We start from the raw sequence: 27,864 nt of genomic DNA on the forward strand, positions 1-27,864 counted from the left end.
CCTATCCTCCATAAACTGGTCTGGTTCTTTTTTGAGCCACGTTTTAGTTTTGGCCTTCAGAAAATCCTCTGGCAAAGAGTTCCGCAGGTTGACTGTGAGTTGTGTGAGGAAGTACTTCCTTGTGTTTATTTTAAACCTGCTGCCTATTCATTTAATGGGGTGACCCCTGGTTCTTGTGTTATGTGAATTGGTAAATAACACTTCCTTATTCACTTTCTCCACAACAGTCACAGTTTTATACAGTGGATCTCTATCATATCCCTTCTTAGTCATCTCATTTCCAAGATAGAAAGTTCTAGTCTTTATAATGTCTCCTCATACGGAAGCTGTTCCATACCCTTAATCATTATTGTTGCCCTTCTCAGTACCTTTTCCAGTTCTAATATTTCTTTTGAGACGGTGTCCACTTCTACTCCCATGGAGCTGCACGACCACCAGGGCCTAACAGGGAGAGCTGAGCTCCCAGATCCTTCAGGGGACCCAGGTAGCCAAGGAAAAAGGAGGGGGTGGATGGAGGGTTGTGAGGAGCCAGTGGAGAGCTCTAATGCTGGTTAGGTAGCACACGAGGAGCACAAAGGGCAAGAATCTGAGGCGACCTGGTTGTATGTGATTTAGTTCACGAGCAATGGGAGCTGTATTGTCTCAATGTGTCTAAGAGGTTTATGTTGTTTTATCCATTGATTTCCCCCCCCCCCAGTGTATCCAGAGAGCCTCTCGATGTCTCATTAGCCCTCTGAGCCATCAAAGAAGTGAAAATCTACCATTAATAAAAACATCAATTAGTCTCCAAGGGTGACACTGACAGGTTGTGGCCTGGAGTCTGCTCAGCTCAACATAAACCTTGGACTTTGTTCTGTGCTGGGTGAACAGATCTGAGCCGGTGGCTGGTAGAGGAGGCACAAGGAATGAATCTGACACCTGGTTGCTGTCCATGGTTCCCACACTGTAGCTACCCTGATATGGAGACGCATGAGAGGAAGTAGCTGTTACACTGTATGAAAGTAACTAAAACACAGAGCAAGGAGGTTTTTATATATGCCTGTATCACTGTGTGAAAGGGGGACCGTAAAAAGGTTGACAATAATAGTCTCCTGCATCTTCGGTTTTAACGGGGCTGATTGAGAGACTGTAATCAGTGACACTGCTCCCAGCCTGACTGCCATGGAACTGGGCTGGGACCCCAAGCAGCAAGGTGGAGGCACTGTACAGAAGGACCTTAGGAGCTTGTCCGGGTTTCTGTTGGTACCAGGTAAGTAGGCCCATCATGGCTTTGCAGTTGATAATGATTGTGTCTCCTGGAGACACTGCCAGGGATTCTGGAGTCTGAGTCAGCAATGTCTCTGCTGCAGTCTGAATGTAAAAATAAATATAAACAAAATTATTAAATATAGAAGCTCTTGTGTTTTCACACATTAGTTAGAAATAGAGTTTCAGTGTTTTAATTTGTCTTTTGGCTCGGAGCATTCCGGGCACACTTGGGTCAAGCTTTTCACTGCAACCAGCAGGACTTCAGGATTTGGGGAGGCTTTAAATTAACATCAGATGCCATGGGACTCATAAATCAATAGCTAGAGTTGGCAACACTGCTTTATGCATATGTGAGGTCCCATTGAGTCCATCAGTGTTCAATGCCTGGAATTCAGTGGCTCTCCCCTTGTACCCAACGGTACACATGCGCACACATGCTTACAGAATAGGGGTCTAAAGCACCCGAACAACAAAGAGGAGACACCACAGGAAAGGGATGGGGAAGGGGTAGGGTGACGGGGCGGATTATATGGTTACTTATGAGGCTAGTGCATGTGTCCTGTAGGTTGCTAGTTTATTTCTTGGTTAACATGAATTCTTTCAATGGAATTAGAGTGATAGGGTATGGGGACTTGAAGAAGTGGGGTTGGGACAAGGGACATAAAGAAGGATATAACAAATGTGTGGAAAACACAAGAGCTTCTATATTTAATAATTTTGCTTATATTTATTTTTACATTCAGACTCCAGCAGAGACATTGCTGACTTATTGCCGTTTAGTTTATCAATTTGTTCCAAAACCTCCTCTAATGACTCCTCAATCTGGGACAGTTCCTCAGGTTTGGGAATCTCCCTCACATCGTCAATCGTGAAGACCGATTCAAAGAATTCATTTAGTTTCTCTGCAACGGCCTTATTGTCCTTGAGTGCTCCTTTAGCATCTGGATCATCCAGTGGCCCCACTGGTTGTTTAGCAGGCATCCTGCCTCTGATGTACTTAATTATTATTTTTTTTTGCTATTACTTTTTGAGTTTTTAGCTAGCTGTTCTTCAAATTCTTTTTTGGCTTTCCTAATTATATTTTTGCACTTCATTTGCCAGTGTTTATGCTCCTTTCTATTTTCCTCACTTAGAATTTAACTTCCACTTTTTAAAGGATGCCTTTTTGCCTCTCGGTGCTTCTTTTACGTTGTTGTTTAGCCACGGTGGCTCTTCTTTGGTTCTGTTATGTTTTTTAATGTGGGGTATATACTTAAATTGAGCCTCTATTATAGTGTCTTTAAAAAGTTTCCGTGCAGCTTGCAGGGATTTTACTTTTGGTACTGTACCTTTTAATTTCTGTTTCACTAACTTACTCATTTTTATGTAGTTCCCCTTTCAGAATTTAAATGCTACAATGTTGGGCCATTGTGGTGTTTTCCCCACCACAAGAATGTTAAATTTAATTATATTATGGTCACTATTACCAAGCGGTCCAGCTATAGTCACCTCTTGGACCTGATCCTGTGCTCCACTTAAGACTAAATCAAGAATTGCCTCTCCTTCGGTGGGTTCCAGGACTAGCTGCTCCAAGAAGCGGTCATTTAAGATGTCAAGAAACCTTATCTCTGCATCCCGTCCTGAGGTGATATGTACCTAGTCAATATGGGGATAGTTGAAATCCCCCATTATTATTGAGTTTTTAATTTTAATAGCCGCTCTAATCTCCCTGAGCATTTCATGGTCACTATCACCATCCTGGTCAGGTGGTCGTTAATATATCCCTATTGCTATATTCTTATTATTTGAGCATGGAATTACTATCCATAGAGATTCTATGGTACAGTTTGGTTCATTTAAGATTTTTACTTCATTTGATTCTACACTTTTTTTTCACATATAGTGCTACTCCCCCACCAGCACAGAAGGAACAATCAGTTGCACACATACAAAATGGGAAATGACTGCTAAGGAAGGAGTACTGGGGAAAGAGATCTGGAGATCATAGAGGATTACAAGCTAAATATGAGTCAACAGTGTCACACTGTTGCCAAAAAAGCAAAAATAATTCTGGTATATTAGCAGGAGTATTGTAAGCAAGACATGAGAAGTATTCCTTCCACTCTACTCCACACTGATTAGGCCTCAACTGGAGTATTGTGTCCAGTTATGGGTGCCACATTTCAGGAAAGATGTGGACAAATTGGAGAGAGTCCAGAGAAGAGCAAAAAAGGATTATAATTTGGAAAACATGAGGGAGGATTGAAAAAAAATGGGGTTTGTTTAATGTAGAGAAGAGAAAACTGAGAGGGGATATAACATTTTTGGTGCCCTCACTATGTATTTCCATACTGTAACATGTGTCATTGTCTTTTGAATCTATCTTGGATTTTCCTAAGTTTATAGTACTTTTTTGTTGTCTTTGCTATAAGTACAACTCCTCCGTAATGTATTTTACTCTAAATAACAAATATGTACTTGCAACCAGAACTCCATCTTAATATTGTTTGTATCTGGGAATATTCCCCTCTCTGATATAAATGTCTCTTTGTATATTTTTTCACAGCAGAGAGTGTGTCCCCTTAACAAAGTTGTTTTGAAATTGTGTGGAGTTTGTTTGTTTATTTTTTTGAATGCTTATTTTGAGCTAAAACTTCTAGAATCCTCAATTATGTAGAGTCAGGATAAAATTAAATTAATAAAAATATTTAAAAACTCCCTCCGCACTATAGACACATGCCCTGTTTTGTACATGTTGGGCTCTGAGGGTTCAGTGTAGCAGGATCTAACATCTATCAAGGACGCACCGTAGGCTTCTTGAGAGCCAGGCAGGACACTCAACGATGTTGTTCTAGGCATGCCAAGTGCACCCAGCCCACATGCTCTGGCTGTTTAACTATAAACCTTCTGCTTGCTGGTGAGAACGAGCAGCATTTGGGTCGTCCCCAAACAGGCCAAGAAGGGGCCCCTGATTTGGAGTGCAGGACACCAGTAGATTCGCTACCAGCAACCCACTGAAAAGTTTGGGTAAGGGATCAAGCAGGGAACTGTCTGCCATAAATCAGCCCATGAGAGGGTGTTTTGTGTCATTCCCAGAATGAGGCACTTCCTTCCATGATGGTCCACACCTGATCTGCATAGTTTGTGACTGGGTGTGTGTGTTAATGGTTTAATGTACGTTATGTGGTATCAGTTCATTTGTATGTGATCTGTGCTGCATGAATAATTGAATATTACCTTTATTTCCCATGCTCCGGATCTCTTGTCCAAAAACAATTTTAATTTTGAGCTAATTAAGTTTGCTTTCTGGATTAATGTATTGATTCCCAGACAAAAACTACATTAAGATTGTAGCAGTTCTTTGGGGAAGGGGCATCATTTGGTTCTGTGTTTGTACAGCACCTAGCACAATGGGGTCCATATCTGGGGCTTTGTAGGCACTACTGCAGTGCAAAAAATAAATAAGAAGAAGATGGAGATAAGGCTGAGAGTATTTGTAATTTAGGATAAAATCAGTGACTGGGATGTTGCCATGATCCAAACACCAAGGATTATAAACCCAGAAAATTAACAGTTAAGGTTAGACTTAAAAAAAGCCATAACACATTTTGTGGGATTTCACTAATGACCCTCTGTTGTTCAGCTGATGCTATGACAAAACTTCCCTGCACAGCTAATTTCTCAGGATAGCAATACAATGCCAGAGTTTTTGATTGTTAGTGGATGGGAGGAGTTATCCTCTTATTTATCTTTTGGCACAACATTTGAAAACTAGACTCTTGTGCTACATGTGTGTAGGAGTGTCTGCTAGACTTCATGCTTCATAGAGCAGGGAGGTTTTTGTATTGGTCTGTATCACTGTGAGAGGTAACTCATCGTACTGCTGACAGTAATAATCTCCAGCATCATCAGCTTCAACCCGGCTGATGGTGAGAGTGAAATCAGTGCCCGACCCACTGCCACTGAACCGGTCTGGGACCCCAGAGGGGCGGGTGGAAGCGCTGCGGATAAGAAGCTTAGGAGCTTGCCCTGATTTCTGTTGGTACCAGGCCATGTAGCTACTAACACTGGAACTGGCTTTGCAGTTGATGGTGACTCTGTCTCCAGGAGACACTGCCAGGAATTCTGGAGTCTGAGTCAGCACAATCTGTCCATTGGAACCTGGCGAGAGAGAATACAAATGAGTATGGCTGGGGTTGGGTAAATGGGACAATGAAATTAACATTTTCCAAGCTCTACATTGAAACATTTCTAAACAGAACAGTAGAAATAAACTAAAAATACACCTGGAATCAGCAAATAACTCTACAAACCACGGGCATTTTTCTTATGATTTGCCACATGTCTTATCAACACTTTTGACACTTGTCTGTTTCTTACCCTGAAGCCAGAAAAGCAGCAGCCAGAGAAGGGGAGTCTTTGAGCTCATCTTGCTTCTGTGGGGTTGGAAATGCTCCTCAATGAAGCATGTAGTGGAAATGGAAACATTTATGTGTTCAGCAGCTGAGTGAGGAAACATCAGCCATGTGTGAATATGCAAAAAGAGCCCAATTATGTAAATGACCAGATGTTAATGCCAGGGAGGAGCTTTGTAATATCGGACTAGATGGTTTCTTGTGGTTATTGGATGTAATAATTACAACATATTTGCATGATTCAGATGGTAAAGCAGCTGGAGTTAGCTTGACAAGCACAGGGGGTAACAACGGCTGTTTGATTAATGATGAGTAACCGAGCGAGCGGCAGGTTGAAACACAAGTTAGAAGAGCTACAATCATTCAGTCTCTCAGTCAATCAGCCTAGTCTCTTTTAATTAATCCATTATCATTATACTGATAGAGCCAGATTTTCAAGGAAGCAGCGGCACTAGCAGCTGCACAGTTCTCTGCAGAGGCACCAGCGGCTGCATGCCTTTGGCACGCCTAGAAAGAAGGCTGTTCTCAGACTTGCAGGGTACACGCAGGCAGGATGAAAATGAGGTCTGGGAAGAGGAGACCCAAGGTCTGAGCATACTCAGATTTTGAGTGGATCCACAGCACAGAAATGCTGAAAAGTGGTGTCAGTGTGCCAGGCTGCAGCGCTGCCCTTTGTGTCTGTGCCGCTGTCCCCTCTACTTCCATGACATAGTTGGCGCCCGAGTCTCAGAGCTACAGGGCGTTGTGTGAGTGGAGCAGCGGGGCCTCCAAACCTGCTAAACTCCACTGCAGTTACCCCTCTCTACAGCTGCTGGGTTTCTGGGTGGGTGTGGTCCGCCCAGCTGTCCCTGGGAAGCTGACTAAACACCTTTTCCATTGACTCCTGCTGACTTTTACTACCAGACCCTGTCTGAATGTGTCCACACCCCAAGTCATTCTGGAAAAGGCATCAGCATCCTTCTGCGTGGCCACTCCCACTTCCCTGTCCTTTGGGCCGCACCCCTCCTCTGGTGTACCTGCCCAGTCCCTGTGAAAATCCTGTGTGTGCCTATTACCTGCTTGTGCCTCTGGGTTCATGTGTGTTTGGGGATTTGCTCACATAAGGACTTTTGTGAATCCAGCCCATAAGGTCTTAACATACTCCACAACAGAGCAAGAAGGCACCTGATCTTAACACCATTTTAAAATCCCTAGATTATATAATTTTCTTAGGTGAATAACAATTCTGAGACCTTCAAGTAGGATTTTATTGATTATCTATTCAAATAAGAGGAGCCCCGAGACCATTTTAGAAGTGTACTTATAATGGCAGAGCTGGTTTAATTTTTTCCGAAGGAACAGCTTTCTGTCAGGAAGTGTGGAGTTAACAAAATCTAAACGTTCTGTGGGAACACATGAATTCTGTTCAAATTTTCAGGGAAAAATTTTGATAAGGTCAAAACATTTCCTTCTGATATGGTCAAAATGGTTGTTTCGATGTTATCATTTTGATTCTTCTATTGTATTGCAGTGGGTGTTGTGTTATAAAGTACAGTTGACAAAGTTTAAATGAACATGTCAACCTTGTTGACATGAAAATCGTTGATTTTTCCAAAATGAAATTCTCTCTGGCGCCCTGAGATTCAAGAGTGGGAATAAAGCAGAGAAAACTGTAGTGAGCCTCAAGTCTCTGTGTATAATCTAGAGTCTGTGATTAGCCAAACCTTTTGAGTCCTCCCGTGTTCTCCTTTTTATTGTGTGCTTGGAGATGGAATAAGTCACCCTCTTATTTCATGTTTGACAGAACATTTGAAATGCAGACAGTTACATCAGCAAAAAACGGTAACTGCATTGCACGCTGCAGAGAGCAGGGAGGTTTTTGCACTGGTCTGTATCACTGTGAGAGGCCAGCTGCTACACTGCTGGCAGTAATAATCTCCAGCATCATCAGCTTCCAAGCTGCTGATTGTGAATGTGAAATCAGTGCCAGACCCACTGCCGCTGAACCGGGCTGGGACCCCCGACTGGAGGTTGCTAGCGCCGTAGATAAGAAGTTTGGGAGCTTGTCCAGGTTTCTGTTGGTACCAGTTTAGGCAAGTGCCAACGCTCGTACTGGCTTTACAGTTGATAGAGACTCTCCCTCCCACTGGCACTGCCAGAGAATCCGGGGACTGAGTCATCACAGTTTGCCCAGAGGAGTCTGGATGAAGAGAGAGGGTGGGAAGGAAATGAACAATGACACAATGCTGGATATGACGAATAATAAAACACTAAAACACAATTTGAATTTGCCAATGTGACTTGACACTAAAACACAACACATAGAACAATGAATCGGTGGCAACATTGCTTCTGTTCTGTCACATGGATCATTACATTTTCAAATTCTTTGTTTTCAATTTCTTACCCTGAATCCAGAGAACCAGCAGCCAGAGAAGGGACGTGTGTGAGATCATCTTGCCAGACTGTGATGAGAAAGGTTTGTTCATAAAGCTGCAGTGGAAAATGAAACGCTTATAATTTATATGTGCTCAGCCGCTGAGTGAGAAAACCTCATTCGTATGCAAAGTACATGTAAATTTACTGCACTTGAGTTGCAGCACAGAGTTGTGAAATGTTCATATTTGGCTTTTATCCTGCTGCTGTTTCATTTTAGAATGTCGTTGTCATGTATTTCTAGGGTTCAGATGGTAATATGCTCAGACAGCTTTGCAGATCTTCCCTGTATCTTAGGAGATCTGACATGGATCTTCAGTTGGGCTGGGCCACCCTTATCTGGACCGGAGCCTTTATTTCAGCCCCCTCCATCTGAATACTCACCAGATGTCACTCATTCCATGCCTTTGGAGGGTGTCTCATCCTTTTTAGACAAAGCAGGGATCCCAAATGGCTGGCCTCCCCATCCGAGTATTCTCCACAACATCACTCGTAAGGGGTGTTGCTTAGTCTGAAAGTTCTATCTATGGAAGAACTAAAGAACCTTGGGACTCCTTTACAGATGTGCTGATCTCCAGCATCTCCTATAACAGTGAACAGAAGCTGGGGGTGCTCAGCGCCTTGGACAATCAGGCTCTCTCTGTCTATTTTGGGGCTTTAGTGAGGGAGACTCTTAATTACTGATGTGCAGTGGCTGAATATAAGGTCAGAGATCTCAATAGTCTCGTCCCTGGCCCTCTAACATGGCAAGGCTGGCCATGGCACAAGGATGGGTTTGGCGTGTGGCAATAAGAGACCGGGTTAACCGTGTGTGCCGTGAGCCAGGTATTTGCTCCTCCGCTGGTTGCTGTTTCCGCACCTACTATATCAAATTATCTGTTAAACAAACCAGCAAATGATAGTATGGTGAGTGGAACTGGAGAAGGAGGGTCAGGTTTGAGGAGGAGCTGTTGGTGGGCTCAGGAAAGCAAGAAGAGGCAAGGTTGCCAGACAAACTGTACAGCCTCCGTGTGTAGCATTGGCCACTCAGTATGTTGAACAAAGGTCTCTTTCCTACAGCTCTGTCCAGGAGCGGCGCCAGGGTTTTGGCTGCCCTAGGCGGCAGCGCTCCTCCTCTGAGCATTCAGCAGTGGGAGTCCTTCCGCTCCACGTCTTCGGGGCACTTCGGCAGCAGATCCCAGAGCGAGTGAAGGATCCGCCGCCGAATTTCTGCGGAAGACCCAGAGCGGAAGGACCCCCGCTGCCAAATTTCAGCCAAGGACGGCAAAATGCCACCTCCCAAATTGTGCCGCCCTAGGTGACCGCCTAGGGTCGCCTAGTGGAAGTGCTGGCCCTGGCTCTGTCTGCCTCCTGCATCACTTACTTCTGACAAACACTAACAGCAGGGGATCCTGCTTTGTGGTCAGGCACTTGCACCGTTCTCCCCACCTCACCAAATAATCTGTGCTCTCTAAGTGCCTCCAGGTCTCCTGCCTTTCCACTTTAGACAGGTGTTGTAGCAATAAGGCACAAAACTATCCACAGATCCAGTGAGAACAAATCTAGCAGAGGTCCTGCTGAGGCCTTTATGCACCTTAAATTGCTCTATAAATTGTTCTCTTCTGTTAATTCTCTCAGAAGCACCTGGCATTGGCCACTATCAGAAGACAGGATACTGGGCTAGATGGACCATTGTTCTGACCCAGTATGGCCATTCCTATGTTCTTAGCAGGACAATATCAAACGAACGCCGTCCTGTTGATGGACCAAATTCTGTGGAGAAGTCTATCATTGACCACTAGATGACAATAGAAAGAGCACTTCAGGAGTGGAGATTTCAGTCAATCCACACAAATTAATCATTCATAGGCCTGCCCAAGCAGCTGTGAGCACATTTCCTTTGGGAGTTGCAGTACTGTATTGTCTACTGCATCTCTTTACTGTGATGCATCTCTTCCGTTTTTGTATTCAACTGTACATTTCAATAGGCTGTTGATACTGTGAAGCCAATTTTCCACCACAGAAGCCATCTTTGTCCAAACCCCACAAGGATAGGGAATTTATCCTCCTGTGTGTTGATCTGAGCACCCAGCAGTGCCATAGAGGAGTCCTCCTGAGGCACCATTGTTTGAAAATGAGATCTCCCAATTTCGGCTAGGACGTGTCTGGAACAATCTGGCCTTGTAAATTCTTTTTCTGTTTGTGTGTCAGGCCGAAGTCAGAGGTGCACCCAGGTGGGCCAAACATTCTTGTGTTACTGCAACTACAGCAGAGCTATTGGGTGGAGATAATGGGAATCCTACAGGACTTGGGTGTGTCAGGAATAGGACAACATTCGTGAGCTCCGAGGGGCTGAGACAATTCCTTTTCAACCAAAGAAGCTAGAATTACTTTCATAATTTCCACTGTAATTTCATTATTTTACAGGTTCCTTATTAAGCAAAGCAAATACTTCCATCCTATTTCTGTTTTTAAACTTCCATATATTAAATCTATATGCTGGTGTTCTATGAAATTACTTCCTGCATGTAACAGACTGAATTGAGAAGTACCCAAAACTAAAAGTGTCTTGCCCGTAGTGACTGTTGAACAGATGGTCACTATGTTACAGACTACGCAGCACATGGGGAGGGTTTTGTATAGGTGGAACCGGAAAGGGATAGTTGCATTAACCACGATGGATACACTCGTGCCCATTCATGTGCACACATCCTTTCGGGTCTCTATGCACTAGACCTGCCCAGCTACCGTTTTGAAAATCCTGTCCAGGCTCATCTTCTCTTGTGTCCCACAGCTCATGTGCATTCAAGGCTTGATCCAAAGCTCACTGAAATCAGTGGCATTCTTTCTGCTGACATGAGATCTCTGAAAAATTGGCCCCATAAGGTCTAGTCCTACACTCTACGAACTGAGTGAATGTTCTCCCGATGTTAGCAAATCTATTAAATAAAGGAATCTGTAATTTGAGTATTTTAGCAATGTTTATGAGAAACCTTCCCAAAGAGATTTTTATAGTGTCTGTTGGCAAGAAAGGAATGCTGCAGGCAGTTTTGAAATGCATTCCTATAGGAATGAAATTAGTTAATTAATTAATGCTCACTGGGGTAGGAGCCCAGGTTTTGAAACCTGGCAAGGATTTCAGAGCAGTAATGAACTTAAAATAATATCTATATAAAATCAATACAACAGTTCTTACCTTTGTGTAATTTCTTACCATGAAGCCAGAAAACAAGTAACAAACAGAGAAGTCTGTGAGATCATCTTGATTGTCTGTGATTGGAAATGTTTGTTGATAAACACACAGAGGAAATCAACACATTTAAAAGTTGTCAGAAAGGAAAAAACCACTTGTGTGAATATGCAAAAGGGTCAAATTCTGGAAGTCACCAGGATTATAGCCCCAGGTCAGCTGTTGTGAAATCTTGAACTTGTCTATTTCATGGTGCGGTTGAGTGATGTAGGGCAAGTCATGCTCCTGTTACATGATGATCAGAGAGTCTCACAGGTAATCACATTTATTTCACTGGAACCGCTCATATGAGTAAGGACTTAGCTGTCAGTTTAAGGGGCTCACAGTTAGGTATATTTTATAAAGATGGTAACCAGGGAAACCTATTGACTCAATTATTCTTCTTCCTTTTTCATCAGACCATACCAGTAAAGAAACCTTCCGAAACCAACGGGCCTGTTTGGCCTGAAATCGCAAACTCTGCAAAGTGGTATCAAAATACTGCCATCTAGTGGTCAATAGCAGAGGTTTCCACAGAATTTAGTCCATGAATGGCGTGCCCAAGCAGATCTCCTAGCCCTCTCCTGGGAGTCTGGTGCTACACGGCTTGATGCTGCTTTGTCTTCTCACATGTGTCCCTCTTAGCCTCCCAGGCACATGTTTCAAGCTGTGATTGATGTTGTGGAGCCAGTTTCCCATCATACACCAGAAGAAGCATGTAGTGTATAGATCGCATCTGGGGCCCTTGTTAAGGAAGAATGCCTTATTATGAAGGTTCTGGACTGGTGTTTGAGATCTGCGTTGAGCTCCTGGCTATGCCTTAGTCTCCCTGTGTGACATGTGACAAGTTACTTATTCTCTCTCTCTTTCAGATCCCCATCTTCTTATATGGGGAACAAAGGCTACTTGATGAATAGTTTGATGCTTTAAAAGTGAATAACATCATACAGTGCACCCCACTGTACTCCTGCATTGGACTGTCCCCCAGCAGTGCAACTTCAGCATGCCGTGAGGTTGAGGAAGCAGCGCCCTGAGGAACCTGTCAGGCACTGCTGCTCATGCTGGTAATGCCTCCATGGAGTCTTTCCAGAGCTTAGACACAGCAGCAGTTTCAGTAACAGCCCCATAAACCGAAAGGGCAATTACAAATGACTGGCCAGATTTACCCATACACTTTGGCTGCTCTGGAGATACCAACTGGCCGGTTGCTCTGCCTGCTTTAGTGTACAAGTCAGTCTGCCCTCTGGAATCAAGATGGGCGACCTTTTTAGGTCAGAGGGTCCTGTGGCACCTTTGAGACTAACAGAAGTACTGGGAGCATAAGCTTTCGTGGGTAAGAACCTCAGTTCTTCAGATGCAAGTAATGGAAATCTCCATTAAAGTAATGGAAATCTCCAAGAAATGGAGATTTCCATTACTTGCATCTGAAGAAGTGAGGTTCTTACCCATGAAAGCTTATGCTCCCAGTACTTCTGTTAGTCTCAAAGGTGCCACAGGACCCTCTGTTGCTTTTTACAGATTCAGACTAACACGGCTACCCCTCTGATACTTTTTAGATCAGAGGCTGTTGTTCAAGCTGAAGTTCTGGGCCTGGTGCAGAATTTATCGGGTGGGTTCTATAGCCGGTGTTATGCAGACGAGTTGATCATGATGGTCCCTTCTTGCCTTAAAAATCGACAAATCTAAATAAAATAAAAAGTAGAGGGAAGGCTGGTATAACATCTCAGCATCTTATTAGTAATGTTGTATAATGGCATTCTCTGGAGATTTGTTTTAGTGTTCATGTATGAAATTGTGTGTGTGTGTGTTTGTGTGTATGTCATGATGACGATGATAGGTATGTACATTAGTAAACCTAAGGAAATTCGCAGACAAAAAACTACATTAAGTTAGAGTTAAGCTTGTCCGTAGTTATAACTGAAGACATGACGAGTATGTTGCACTTAACCTAGACACAAGCATTGTAAAACCAAGGACATTCAGACTTAGGTTTACACTTTAAAGTGTTTGATTTTTTTTTTTAAGTAAGAAAAGTGGTGTTAAGGCACCCAAATAATCTTAACTCTGTGGTGTAGAGGGAAATCACTTTGTCTTTAATAATGTTTCTAATCAGATCTGGGATTCTCAAACACTACAATGCTTTAATCATAATGATATATTAATTGCACTGAATCATTATAGGACATTGTTATGATATTTGGGGCCCTCACTATGTATTTCCATACTGTAACATGTTTCATTGTCTTTTGAATCTATCTTGGATTTTCCTAAGTTATATTACTTTTGTTGTTGTTGTTGTTGCTATAAGTACAATTCCTCCGTAATGTATTTTACTCTAAATTACAAATATGTACTTGCAACCAGAACTCCATCTTAATATTGTTTGTATCTGAGAATATTCTCCTCTATGATATAAGTGTCAGTTTGTATATTTTTTCACAGCAGAGAGTGTGTCCCCGTAACAAAGTTACTTTTGGAATTGTGTGGGGTTTGTTTGTTTATTTTTGAATGCTTCTTTTTGGGCCAAAAATTCTAGAATCCTCAATTGTTTAGAACCAGGACACTCAACGGTGTTCTCCCTCGCATGCCAAGATCAGCCAGCCCACGTGCTCTAGCTGCTTAATCACAAACCTGCTGCTTGCTGGTGACAAGGAGCAGCATTTGGATGCCTCCCAAACAGGCCAAGAAGGGGCCCCTGCTTTGGAGTGCAGGACACCAGTAGATTCCCCAACAGAACCCACTGAAAATAGATATGGTGCAAAGTTTGGGAAAGGGATCAAGCAGGGAACTGTCTGCCATAAATCAGCCCGTGAGAGGGTGTTTTGTGTCATTTGCAGAATGAGGCATTTCCTTCCATGATGTCCCACACCTGATCTGCGTAGTTTGTGACTGTGTGTGTGTTAATGGTTTAATGTACATCATGTGGTGTCAGTTTATTTGTATGTGATCTGAGCTGCATGAATAAGTGAATATTACCTTTATTTCCCAGGCTCTGGGTCTTTTGTCTAAAAGCAATTTTACTTTCAAGTTAATTAAGTTTGCTTTCTGGATTAATGTATTCATTCCCAGTAAAAACTATGTTAAGACTGTAGCAGTTTTTTGGGGAAGGAGCATCTTTTGGTTCTGTGATTGTAAAACACCTAGCACAATGGAGTCCGTGTCCATGTCTGGGGCTTTGTGGGCACTACTGAAGTCAAAAAAAAAAAAAGAAGAAGAAGAAGAAGAAGAAGATGGAGTTAGGGCTGAGAATATTAGTAATTCAGGATAAAATCAGTGACCGGGATGTTGTCATGATCCAATCACCAAGGATTATAAACCCAGAAAATTCACAGTTAAGGTTAAATTTAAAAAAAAGCCATAACACATATTGTGGGATTTCACTAATGACCCTCTGTTGTTCAGCTGATGCTATGACAAAACTTCCCTGCACACCTAACCTCTCGGGATAGCAATATAATGCCAGAGTTTTAGGTTGTTAGTGGATGGGAGGAGTTATCCTCTTATTTTTCTTTTGGCAGAACATTTGAAAACTAGACTCTTGTGCTACTTGTGTGTAGGAGTGTCTGCTAGACTTCATGCTTCATAGAGCAGGGAGGTTTTTGTATTGGTCTGTATCACTGTGAGAGGGAAGCCGTTACTGTGCTGGCAGTAATAATCTCCAGCATCATCAGCTTCAACCTTGCTGATGGCGAATGTGTAGTCAGTGCCCGACCCACTGCCACTGAACCGGTCTGGGATCCCAGAGGGACGGGTGGAAGCTCTGTGGATAAGGGGCTTAGGAGCTTGTCCCGGTTTCTGTTGGTACCAGGCCATCCATCCACCAGCACTAGAACTGGCTTTGCAGTTGATGGTGACTCTGTCTCCTGGAGACACTGCCAGGGATTCTGGAGTCTGAGTCAGCACAATCTGCCCATTGGAACCTGGCGAGAGAGAATAAAAATTGGCAGGGCTGGGGTTGGGTAAATGGGACAATGACATTAATATTATTCAAAGCTCCACATTGAAACCCTTGTAAACTTAACAGTAGAAATAAACTAAAAATATACCTGGAATCAGCATATAACTCTACAAACCATGGGCATTTTTCTTCTGATTTGCCATATTTCTCATCAACACTTTTGACACTTGTCTGTTTCTTACCCTGAATCCAGAAAAGCAGCAGCCAGAGAAGGGGAGTCTTTGAGCTCATCTTGCTTCTGTGGGGCTGGAAATGCTCCTCAGTCAGGCATTTAGTGGAAATAGAACCATTTATGTGTTCAGCAGCTGAGTGAGGGACCATCAGCCATGTGTGAATATGCAAAAAGAGCCCAGTTATGTAAATAATCAGATGTTAATGCCAGGGAGGAGTTTTGAAATATCTGACTTGATGGTTTCTTGTGGTTATTGGATGTAATAACTATAACATATATGCATGATTCAGATGGTAAAGCAGCCGGAGTTACCTTGACAAGCACAGGGGGTAACAACGACTGTTTAACTAACGATGAGTAACCGAGCGAACAGCAGGTTGAAACACAAGTTAGAAGAGCTAAAATCATTCAGTCATTTACTGTGTGGGGTTTAAATGCAATCAGCCTAGTCTCTTTTAATTAATCCATTTTCATGATCTTGATAGGGCCAGATTCTCAAGGAAGCAGCGGCACTGGCAGCTGCATGACTCTTTACAGAGGCACCAGCGGCTGCATGCGTTCTGCACGCCTAGAATGAAGGCTGTTCTTAGACTTGAAGGGTGCATGCAGGCAGGATGAAAATGAGGTCTGGGAAGAGGAGATCCATGGTCCACAGCACAGAAATGCTGAAATTGGTGTCAGTGTGCCAGGCTCCAGCGCTGCCCATTGTGTCTGTGCCGCTGTCCCCTCTACTTCCATGACGTGGTGGGCACCATAGACTGAGGGTATGTCTACACTACAAGAGTACTTCGATGTCACTTAAATCGAATATGTGGAATCGATATTACAAAGTCGAACGTGTGTTTCCACACTAAGGACAGTAATTCGACTGTGTGAGTCCACACTAACGGGGCAAGCGTCGACATTGGAAGCGGTGCACTGTGGGCAACTATCCCACAGTTCCCGCAGTCCCCGCTGCCCATTGGAATTCCGGGTCGAGCCCCTAATGCCTGCTGGGGGAAAAAATGTGTCGAGGGTGGTTTTGGGTAACTGTCGTCATCCAACCGTCACTCCCGCCCTCCCTCCCTGAAAGCGCCGGCGGGCAATCAGTTCGTGCACTTTTCTGCTGAGTGACAGCACGGACGCCACAGCACTGCGAGCATGGAGCCCGCTGCGACCATCGCTGCAGTTATGGACATTGTCAACACCTCGCACCTTATCAGCCACCTTTTCCAGAGGCAGATGGTGAGAAATCGGGCGAGGAGGCTACGGCAGCGCGATGAGGACATGAAGTCTGAGAGTGGCACAGACCTGTCACAAAGCACGGGACCCCGCGCCGTGGACATCATGGTGGCACTGGGTCATGTTGATGCCGTGGAACGGCGATTCTGGGCACGTAAAACAAGCACTGACTGGTGGGACCGCATAGTGCTGCAGGTCTGGGATGAATCCCAGTGGCTGAGAAACTTTCGCATGCGGAAGGGAACTTTCCTTGAACTTTGTGAGTTGCTGTCCCCTGCCCTGAAGCGCAAGGACACCCGGATGCGAGCAGCCCTGACTGTCCAGAAGCGAGTGGCCATAGCCCTCTGGAAACCTGCCACGCCAGACAGCTACCGGTCAGTCGCGAACCACTTTGGCGTGGGCAAATCTACTGTGGGGGTTGTTGTAATGCAAGTAGCCAACGCAATCGTTGATGTACTGCTGTCAAAGGTAGTGATCCTGGGAAACGTGGAGGTGATCATAGATGGCTTCGCAGCGATGGGATTCCCAAACTGCGGTGGGGCTATAGATGGAACTCACATCCCTATCCTGGGACCGGACCACCAGGCCAGCCAGTACATTAATTGAAAGGGCTACTTTTCCATGGTGCTGCAAGCACTGGTGGACCACAGGGGACGTTTTACCAACATCTATGTCGGATGGCCGGGCAAGGTTCATGACGCTCGTGTTTTCAGGAACTCTGGTCTGTTTAGACAGCTGCAGGAAGGTACTTACTTCCCGGACCACAAAATAACTGTTGGGGATGTGGAAATGCCTATAGTGATCCTCGGGGACCCAGCCTACCCGCTAATACCATGGCTCATGAAGCCCTATACAGGTACCCTGGACAGTGAAAAGGAACTCTTCAGCCACCGTCTGAGCAAGTGCAGAATGGTGGTGGAGTGTGCTTTTGGACGTCTCAAGGGGAGATGGAGAAGCTTATTGACTCGCTCCGATTTCAGCAAAACCAATATCCCCATTGTTATTGCAGCTTGCTGTGTGCTCCACAATCTCTGTGAGAGCAAGGGGGAGACCTTTATGGTGGGGTGGGAGGTTGAGGCAAGTCACCTGGCTGCTGATTACGCCCAGCCAGACAGCCGTGCGATTAGAAGAGCCCAGTGGGATGCGCTGTATATCCGGGAGGCTTTGAAAGCTAGGTTCCAGAGTGAGCAGGGTAACCTGTGACAATTTTGTTTGTTTACAGAGAAGCTGAACCTGCCCCCGTTTCTTTACCCAGTGACTGTTCACTATCCTCTCCAGTTTCATACCCCGTTCACCCCCTTCCAACCCACATTTAAAAATAAAATCACTGAAAATTTGTTAATGAACAACGTTTTCTTTATTACTGTTTTCGCGGTAAAGTGTTGAAACTGGGACGCAGACTGTGGTGGGGGGCGGGTGTAGTGTACTGATGCAAAGGACGCTTCTAAACTCGAGGAATGCCAGGCTCCTGCTTCTACAGTGGTCCGCACTGGCGGACTGATTGTTTGAACGGAGCCTGCCACCCCTCCTGTTTGGGACTCTGTGTGTGGGGGCTATGTGACTTTGTGACAGGGGGAGGACGGTTACAGATTCCCTGCTGCGTGGCTCTGTGATCCAGGATAAGGACCGCTGCATAAGATCTGTAACCGCCCTCCCCCGCCACAAAGTCACCTAGCCCCCCCCCCCCCCCCCACACACACACAGACAATGAAAACCACCTCCCAGACTGACCAGGGTGCCTGGTGACTGCACTGTGTGTGTGACCTGCTGCTGAACCTGCCCCCGTGTCTGTACCAACCACCTTTCCCCCCGTTAAAACAGACTGTCCTCTAAAAAAACATGATGGAAACAGCAATTAACAGAAACGTATTTTTTATTAGCAAATGGACAGTTAGGGGATGAAACTGGGATGGGGGCTTGGGTGAGGCGGGAAGGAAAGGACTTATCAAAGCCTTCTGCCACTTGAGCAGTCTGCAGGGGTAGAGTGACAGTTTTCACAGGCTCTGCAGCCCCTCCTTCTTGGTACTTTGGGTGAGGGGGGTATGGGACTTTGTGGCGGGGGACGGTGGTTACAGATAGACTGCAGCGGGGCTCTGTCCTCCTGCCTCCGGTCCTGCAGAACATCCACAAGGCACCAGAGCATGTCCGTTTGCTCCCTCATTAGTCCAAGCAGTGTTTGAGTTGCCTGCTGGTCTTCCTGCCGCCACCTCTCCTCCCGTTCGCTGTGTGCTCGCTGGTTTTGGGACATGTTCTCCCTCTACTGAGTCTGCAGGGTTGCCTCGGCTCGGGAGCAGCCCATAAGTTCTGAGAACATGTCGTCCCGTGTCCTTTTCTTTCTACGCCTAATCTGCGCTAGCCTCTGGGAGTCTGATGACAGGGTAGGTCGGGAGACAGCCACAGCTGTGGGATGGGAAAAAGGGAGTGAATTCCTCAGAAAGATAAATTTTTGGGTGAACAAAGAAAATAGTCTTTCTCTGTGAAAAAGACCATTCACAGCACCTATCACATGCGCACTCAGGACAAGGTCGAATTTTCGGCCTTCGCATTCAGTCCCTTGGGTCTTGCAGTGCAGATCACAGAATCGGAACAGCACAACGGAATTTGGGTAGCGGGCTGACATGGTAAGCCGTAGACTTGTGGCAGCTTAAAACTTTAATAATAACACTGCCCTACTTTCACGTTCAAAGCAATGCTCCTAGCGTTGGCCAGTTCCTGCTGCCAGCAATCCGGCAAGCATGAACTCTGCCCCTGTCCCACCCCCTCGCGGCTGTCCCCGGGAAAGATCCCTCTATGCTGCCCCTCTCCCGCCTCCACCGCCTGGCTGTAAACCGTCGGTTACAGTTCTGTAAAGGAACAGGGAAGCAGTCCCAATACCAACATTCCCCTAATTCAAAGCAGGTCACCATGAGCGACATCACTCTGATGCGTATTTCAAACAGCGACAAGGAAGGCATGCTTCGGGAAAGCCTGCAAAGACCAGGGCCGTATGCCGCCATGCTGTGCAAGGCAATGATACCGGAGTACTTGATGGTAGCCTGGCGCGGAAACGTTTCATACTACGGAGGACACAACAAAGCCGCTCTCCCAAGGAACCTCATGCAAAAGCTTTCCAATTACCTCCAGGAGAGCTTCATGGAGATGTCCCATGAGGATTTCTGCTCTATCCGCGGACATATTGACCGAATTTTACTGTAGCTGCATTGGCAAGGCTAAACAGTAGAGCGCCTAGGGCAAACCAAACAAGATATACCGGACATTGTTAGATTTTTTTGCAGCAGTTGCACTGCCAAAGATTAGAACTTTAAGTGCCTAGGACAATCTAATCATGAAAAACCCACAGTTAATATTAATGTTCTTTTCAAAATAAATGTTTACATGTTTAAACCACTTACCGGCTGATCCTTCCCCTGATTCTGGGTCCGGGTTAACGCCTGGGGACAGTTGGTACGGGATCTCTGTGAGGGTGACGAAGAGATCCTGGCTGTCTGGGAAATCAGCGTTGTAAGCGCTGTCGACTGCCTCGTCCTCCTCATCTCCTTCCTCATCTTCCCCGTCCACTACCATCTCAGAGGAAGCGGGCGTGGACAATATCCCAGCCTCAGAGTCCACGGTCAGTGGTGGGGTAGTGGTGGCGGCCGCACCTAGGATGGAATGCAGTGCCTCGTAGAAACGGCATGTCTGCGGCTGGGATCCGGAGCGTCCGTTTGCCTCTTTGGTCTTCTGGTAGCCTTGTCTCAGCTCCTTGATTTTCACGCGGCACTGCGTTGCATCCCGGCTGTATCCTCTCTCTGTCATGGCTTTGGAGATCTTCTCGTAGATCTTTGCATTCCGTCTTTTCGATCGCAGCTCCGAAAGCATGGACTCATCGCCCCACACAGCGATCAGATCCAAGACTTCCCGATCAGTCCATGCCGGGGCCCTCTTTCTATTCTGAGATTGCATGGCCATCTCTGCTGGAGAGCTCTGCATCGTTGCCAGTGCTGCTGAGCTCGTCACGATGTCCAAACAGGAAATGAGATTCAAACTGCCCAGACAGGAAAAGGAATTCAAATTTTCCCTGGGCTTTTCCTGTGTGTCTGGTCAGAGCATCCGAGCTCGGACTGCTGTCTGGAGCGTCAACAGAGTGGTGCACTGTGGGATAGCTCCAGGAGCTATTAGCGTTGATTTCCATCCACACCTACCCTAATTCGACATGGCCATGTCGAATTTAGCGCTACTCCCCTCGTTGGGGAGGAGTACAGAAGTCAAATTTAGGAGACCTCTATGTTGAACTAAATAGCTTTGTTGTGTGGACGGGTGCAGAGTTAATTCGATTTAGCGCTGCTAAATTCGACATAACCTCCTAGTGTAGACCAGGCCTGAGAGGTACAAGGGGTTGTGTGAGTTGAGGATTGGGGCCTCCAAACCTCCTAACCTCCACTGTGGTTACCCCACTCCCCAGCTATTGGCTCCTCTGCGTGGGTGTGACCAGCCCAGCAGTCACTGGGAAGCTGACTCAACTCATTTTCTATTGGTTCCTGCTGACTCTTACTAGCCAGACCCAGACTGAATGTGTCCACACCCCAAGCCTTCTGGATAAAGGGGTCAGCACCATTCTGTGTGGCCACTCCCACTTCCCTGCCCTTTGGACCGCACTCCTCCTCTGGTGTGTCTGCCCAGTCCCTGTGAAAGTCCTGTGTTTGCCTATTACCTGCTTGGAGGTATCTGTTAAACAAACCAGCAAATGATAGTATGGGGAGTGGGACTGGAGAAGGAGGGTCAGGTTTGAGGAGGAGCTGTTGGTGGTCTCAGGAAAGCAAGCAGAGGCAAGGTTGCCAGACAAACTCTAGAGCCTCCGCATGTAGCATTGGCCACTCAGTATGTTGAACAAAGGTCTCTTTCCTACAGCTCTGTCCAGGAGCGGCGCCAGAGTTTTTGCCGCCCTAGATGGCAGCGTCCTCCTCTGAGCATTCGGCGGTGGGAGTCCTTCTGCTCCACGTCTTTGGGGCACTTCGGCGGTGGATCCCAGAGTGAGTGAAGGATCCGCTGCCGAATTTCCGCGGAAGACCCAGAGCGGAAGGACCCCCCCGCTGCTGAATTTCCGCTGAGGACGGCAAAATGCCGCCCCCCAAATTGTGCCGCCCTAGGTGACCGCCTAGGGTCGCCTAGTGGAAGTGCCGGCCCTGGCTCTGTCTGCCTCCAGCATCAGTTACTTCTGACAAACACTAACAGCAGGGGATCCTGCTTTGTTGTCAGGCACTTGCACCATTCTCCCCACCTCACCAATAATCTGTGCTCTCTAAGTGCCTCCAGGTCTCCTGCCTTTCCACTTTAGACAGGTGTTGTAGCAATATAGCACAAAACTATCCACGGATCCAGTGAGAGCAACTCTAGCAGTGGTCCTGCTGAGGCCTTTATGCACCTTAAATTGCTCTATAAATTGTTCTCTTCTGTTAATTTTCTCTGAAGCACTTGACATTGGCCACTATCAGAAGACAGGATACTGGGCTAGATGGACCATTGTTCTGACCCAGTATGGCCATTCCTATGTTCTTAGCAGGACAATATCAAACGAACGCCGTCCTGTTGATTGACCAAATTCTGTGGAGAAGTCTATCATTGACCATTAGATGGAAAGAGCACTTCAGGAGTGGAGATTTCAGTCAATCCACACAAATTAATCATTCATAGGCCTGCCCAAGCAGCTGTGAGCACATTTCCTTTGGGGGTTGCAGTACTGTATTGTCTACTGCATCTCTTTACTGTGATGCATATCTTCCCTTTTTTGTATTCAACTGTACATTTGAATAGGCTGTTGATACTGTGAAGCCAATTTTCCACCACAGAAGCCATCTTTGTCCAAACCCCACATGGAAAGGGAATTTATCCTCCTGTGTGTTGATCTGAGCACCCAGCAGTGCCATAGAGGAGTCCTCCTGAGGCACCATTGTTTGAAAATGAGGTCTCCTAATTTCGGCCAGGACGTGTCTGGAACAATCTGGCCCTAGATCTTGTAAATTCTTTTTGTGTTTATGTGTCAGGCCGAAGTCAGAGGTGCACCCAGGTGGGCCAAACATTCTTGTGTTACTGCAACTACAGCAGAGCTATTGGGTGGAGATAATGGGAATCCTACAGGACTGGGATTGTCAGGAATAGGACAACATTCGTGAGCTCGAATGGGCTGAGACAATTCCTTTTCAACAAAAGAAGCTAGAATTACTTCCATAATTTCCACTGTAATTTCATTATTTTACAGGTTCCTTATTAAGAAAAGCAAATACTTCCATCCTATTTCTGTTTTTAAACTTCCATATATTAAATCTATATGCTGGTGTTCTATGAAATTACTTCCTGCATGTAACAGACTGAATTGAGAAGTACCCAAAACTAAAAGTGTCTTGCCCGTAGTGACTGTTGAACAGATGGTCACTATGTTACATACCACGCAGCACATGGGGAGGGTTTTGTATAGGTGGAACCGGAAAGGGATAGTTGCATTAACCACGATGGATACACTCGTGCCCATTCATGTGCACACATCCTTTCGGGTCTCTATGCACTAGACCTGCCCAGCTACCGTTTTGAAAATCCTGTCCAGGCTCATCTTCGCTTGTGTCTCACAGCTCATGTGCATTCAAGGCTTGATCCAAAGCTCACTGAAATCAGTGGGATTCTTTCTGCTGACATGAGATCTCTGAAAAATTGGCCCCACAAGGTCTAGTCCTACACTCTATGAACTGAGTGAATGTTCTTCCGATGTTAGCAAATCTATTCAATAAAGGAATCTGTAATTTGAGTATTTTAGCAATGTTTATGAGAAACCTTCCCAAAGAGATTTTTATAGTGTCTGTTGGTAGGAAAGGAATGCTGCAGGCAGTTTTGAAATGCATTCCTATAGGAATGAAATTAATTAATTAATTAATGCTCACTGGGGTAGGAGCCCAGGTTTTGAAACCTGGCGAGGATTTCAGAGCAGTAATGAACTTAAAATAATATCTATATAAAATCAATACAACAATTCTTACCTTTGTGTAATTTCTTACCATGAAGCCAGAAAACAAGTAACAAACAGAGAAGTCTGTGAGATCATCTTGATTGTCTGTGATTGGAAATGTTTGTTGATAAACACACAGAGGAAATCAACACATTTAAAAGTTGTCAGAAAGGAAAAAACCACTTGTGTGAATATGCAAAAGGGTCAAATTCTGGAAGTCACCAGGATTATAGCCCCAGGTCAGCTGTTGTGAAATCTTGAACTTGTCTATTTCATGGTGCGGTTGAGTGATGTAGGGCGAGTCATGCTCCTGTTACATGATGATCAGAGAGTCTCACAGGTAATCACATTTATTTCACTGGAACCGCTCATATGAGTAAGGACTTAGGTGTCAGTTTAAGAGGCTCACAGTTAGGTATATTTTATAAAGATGGTAACCAGGGAAACCTATTGACTCAATTATTCTTCTTCCTTTTTCATCAGACCATACCAGTAAAGAAACCTTCCGAAACCAACGGGCCTGTTTGGCCTGAAATCGCAAACTCTGCAAAGTGGTATCAAAATACTGCCATCTACTGGCCAATAGCAGAGTTTTCTACAGAATTTAGTCCATGAATGGCGTGCCCAAGCAGATCTCCTAGCACTCCCCAGGGAGTCTGGTGCTAGACGGCTTGATGCTGCTTTGTCTTCTCACATGTGTCCCTCTTAGCCTCCCAGGCACATGTTTCAAGCCGTGATTGATGTTGTGGAGCCAGTTTCCCATCATACACCAGAAGAAGCATGTAGTGTATAGATCGCATCTGGGGCCCTTGTTAAGGAAGAATGCCTTATTATGAAGGTTCTGGACTGGTGTTTGAGATCTGGGTTGAGCTCCTGGCTATGCCTTAGTCTCCCTGTGTGACATGTGACAAGTTACTTATTCTCTCTCTCTTTCAGATCCCCATCTTCTTATATGGGGAACAAAGGCTACTTGATGAATAGTTTGATGCTTTAAAAGTGAATAACATCATACAGTGCACCCCACTGTACTCCTGCATTGGACTGTCCCCCAGCAGTGCAACTTCAGCATGCCGTGTAGTTGAGGAAGCAGCGCCCTGAGGAACCTGTCAGGCACTGCTGCTCACACTGGTAATGCAGCCATGGAGTCTTTCCAGACCCTGGACACAGCAGCAGTTTCAGTAACAGCCCCATAAACCGAAAGGGCAATTACAAATGACTGGCCAGATTTACCCATACACTTTGGCTGCTCTGGAGATACCAACTGTCCGGTTGCTCTGCCTGCTTTAGTGTACAAGTCAGTCTGCCCTCTGGAATCAAGATGGGCGACCTTTTTAGATCAGAGGCCGTTGTTCAAGCTGAAGTTCTGGGCCTGGTGCAGAATTTATCGGGTGGGTTCTATAGCCGGTGTTATGCAGACGAGTTGATCATGATGGTCCCTTCTTGCCTTAAAAATCTACGAATCTAAATAAAATAAAAAGTAGAGGGAAGGCTGGTATAACATCTCAGCATCTTATTAGTAATGTTGTATAATGGCATTCTCTGGGGATTTGTTTTAGTGTTCATGTATGAAATTGTGTGTGTGTGTGTTTGTGTGTATATCATGATGACGATGATATGTATGTACATAAGTAAAACTAAGGAAATTCTCAGACAAAAAACTACATTCAAATAGAGCTAAGGTTGTCAGTAGTTATAACTGAAGACATGACGAGGATGTTGCACGTAACCTAGACCCAAGCATTGTAAAACCAAGGACATTCAGGTTTACACTTTAAAGTGTTTGATTTTTTTTTTAAGTAAGAAAAGTGGTGTTAAGGCACCCAAATAATCTTAACTCTGTGGTGTAGAGGGAAATCACTTTGTCTTTAATAACGTTTCTAATCAGATCTGGGATTCTCAAACACTACAATGCTTTAATCATAATGATATATTAATTGCACTGAATCATTATAGGACATTGTTGCGATGTTTTGGTGCCCTCACTGTGTATTTCCATACTGTAACATGTTTCATTGTCTTTTGAATCTATCTTGGATTTTCCTAAGTTATATTACTTTTGTTGTTATTGTTGCTATAAGTACAACTCCTCCGTAATGTATTTTACTCTAAATTACAAATATGTACTTGCAACCAGAACTCCAGCTTAATATTGCTTGTATCTGGGAATATTCTCCGCTATGATATAAATATCTCTTTTGTATAATTTTTCACAGCAGAGAGTGTGTCCCCGTAACAAAATGTTACTTTTGGAATTCTGTGGGATTTGTTTGTTTATTTTTGAATGCTTCTTTTGGGCCAAAAATTCTAGAATCCTCAATTGTGTAGAGTCAGGGTAAAATTAAATCAATCAAAACATTAAAAAACTCCCTCCACACTATAGACACATGCCCTGTTTGTACATGTTCGGCTCTGAGGGCCAGTGTAGCAGGATCTAACATCTATCATGGACGCAAGCACCATAGGCTTCCTGAGAGCGAACCAGGACACTCAACGGTGTTCTCCCTCGCATGCCAAGAGCAGCGAGCCCACGTGCTCTAGCTGCTTAACCACAAACTGATGCTTGCTGGTGACAACAAGCAGCATTTGGATCCCTCCCAAACAGGCCAAGAAGGGTCCCCTGCTTTGGAGTGCAAGACACCAGTAGATTCCCCAACAGCAATCCACTGAAAATAGATATGTTGCAAAGTTTGGGAAAGGGATCAAGCAGGGAACTGTCTGCCATAAATCAGCCCATGAGAGGGTGTTTTGTGTCATTGCAAGAATGAGGCGCTTCCTTCCATGATTGCCCACACCTGATCTGCATAGTTTGTGACTCTGTGTGTGTGTGTGTGTGTGTGTGTGTGTGTATTAATGGTTTAATGTACATCATGTGGTGTCAGTTTATTTGTATGTGATCTGTGCTGTATGACTAAGTGAATATTACCTTTATTTCCCATGCTCTGCATCTTTTGTCTAAAAGCAATTTTAATTTCGAGCTAATTAAGTTTGCTTTCCGGATTAATGTATTAATTCCCAGACACAAACTACATTAAGACTGTAGCCGTTCTTTGGGGAAGGGGCATCTTTTGGTTCTGTGATTGTAAAGCACCTAGCACAATGGAGTCCGGGTCCATGTTTGGGGCTTTGTAGGCACTACTGCAGTGCAAAAAAATAAAAAAGAAGAAGATGAAGTTGAGGCTGAGAGTATTAGTAATTTAGGATAAAATCAGTGACTGGGATGTTGTCATGATCCAAACACCAAGGATTATAAACCCAGAAAATTCACAGTTAAGTTTAAACTTAAAAAAAGTCATAACACATTTTGTGGGATTTCACTAATGACCCTCTGTTGTACAGCTGATAATATGACAAAACTTCACTGCACAGCTAACCTCTCAAGATAGCAATACAATGCCAGAGTTTTAGGTTGTTAGTGGATGGGAGGAGTTATCTTCTTATTTCTCTTTCGAACATTTGAACATTTGAAAACTAGACTCTTGTGCTACTTGTCTGTACGAGTGTCTGCTAGACTTCAGGCTTCATAGAGCAGGGAGGTTTTTGTATTGGTCTGTATCACTGTGAGAGGCCAATAGCTACCCTGCTGACAGTAATAATCTCCAGCATCATCAGCTTCAACCCGGCTGATTGTAAAAGTGAAGTCCTTGCCAGACCCACGGCCACTGAACCGGTCTGGGATCCCAGAGGGACGTGTGGAAGCGCTGTGGATAAGCAGCTTAGGAGCTTGTCCTGGTTTCTGTTGGTACCAGGCTAAGTTGGTATAAGCACCTCCTTTGCTCTCACTGGTGATGCTGGTACTGGCTTTGCAGTTGATGGTGACTCTGTCTCCTGGAGACACTGCCAGGGATTCTGGAGTCTGAGTCAGCACAATCTGCCCATTGGAACCTGGCGAGAGAGAATAAAAATTGGCAGGGCTGGGGTTGGGTAAATTGGACAATGACATTAACATTATTCAAAGCTCCACATTGAAACCCTTGTAAACTGAACAGTAGAAATAAACTAAAAATATACCTGGAATCAGCATATAACTTTACAAACCACGGGGATTTTTCTTATGCTTTGCCACATGTCTTATCAACACCTTTGACACTTGTCTGTTTCTTACCCTGAATCCAGAAAAGCAGCAGCCAGAGAAGGGGAGTCTTTGAGCTCATCTTGCGTCTGTGGGGTTGGAAATGCTCCTCAGTGAAGCATGTAGAGGAAATGGAACCATTTATGTGTTCGGCAGCTCAGTGAGGAAACATCAGTTGTGTGTGAATATGCAAAAGTTGCCCAATT

General features: G+C 44.9%; 1 protein-coding gene across 1 annotated transcript; it reads right to left on the reverse strand.

Moving 5' to 3' along the window:
• Positions 1–5,041: 5,041 nt before the first annotated feature.
• LOC101931747 (immunoglobulin kappa light chain-like) lies at positions 5,042–27,535 on the reverse strand. The gene is made up of 2 exons (XM_065598523.1): positions 27,166–27,535; positions 5,042–5,388 (listed from the first exon to the last, which is right to left on the reverse strand). The coding sequence occupies exons 1-2, from the start codon at positions 27,533–27,535 to the stop codon at positions 5,042–5,044; spliced, it is 717 nt and encodes a 238-aa protein (XP_065454595.1).
• Between the last annotated feature and the right edge of the window lie 329 nt (positions 27,536–27,864).

Source organism: Chrysemys picta, chromosome 5 (genome assembly GCF_011386835.1).
Source record: "Chrysemys picta bellii isolate R12L10 chromosome 5, ASM1138683v2, whole genome shotgun sequence".
In the NCBI taxonomy this organism is placed as follows: domain Eukaryota; kingdom Metazoa; phylum Chordata; order Testudines; family Emydidae; genus Chrysemys; species Chrysemys picta.

Bases quoted from the DNA above. Each gene is read 5' to 3' on its own strand.
- LOC101931747 (XM_065598523.1), bottom strand. From the start codon at position 27,535: ATGTTAATGTCATTGTCCAATTTACCCAACCCCAGCCCTGCCAATTTT. The intron at 5,389-27,165 runs GTAGCTATTGGC...CTCTCTCGCCAG, and splicing joins AGATTATTACTGTCAGCAGG to GTTCCAATGGACAGATTGTG.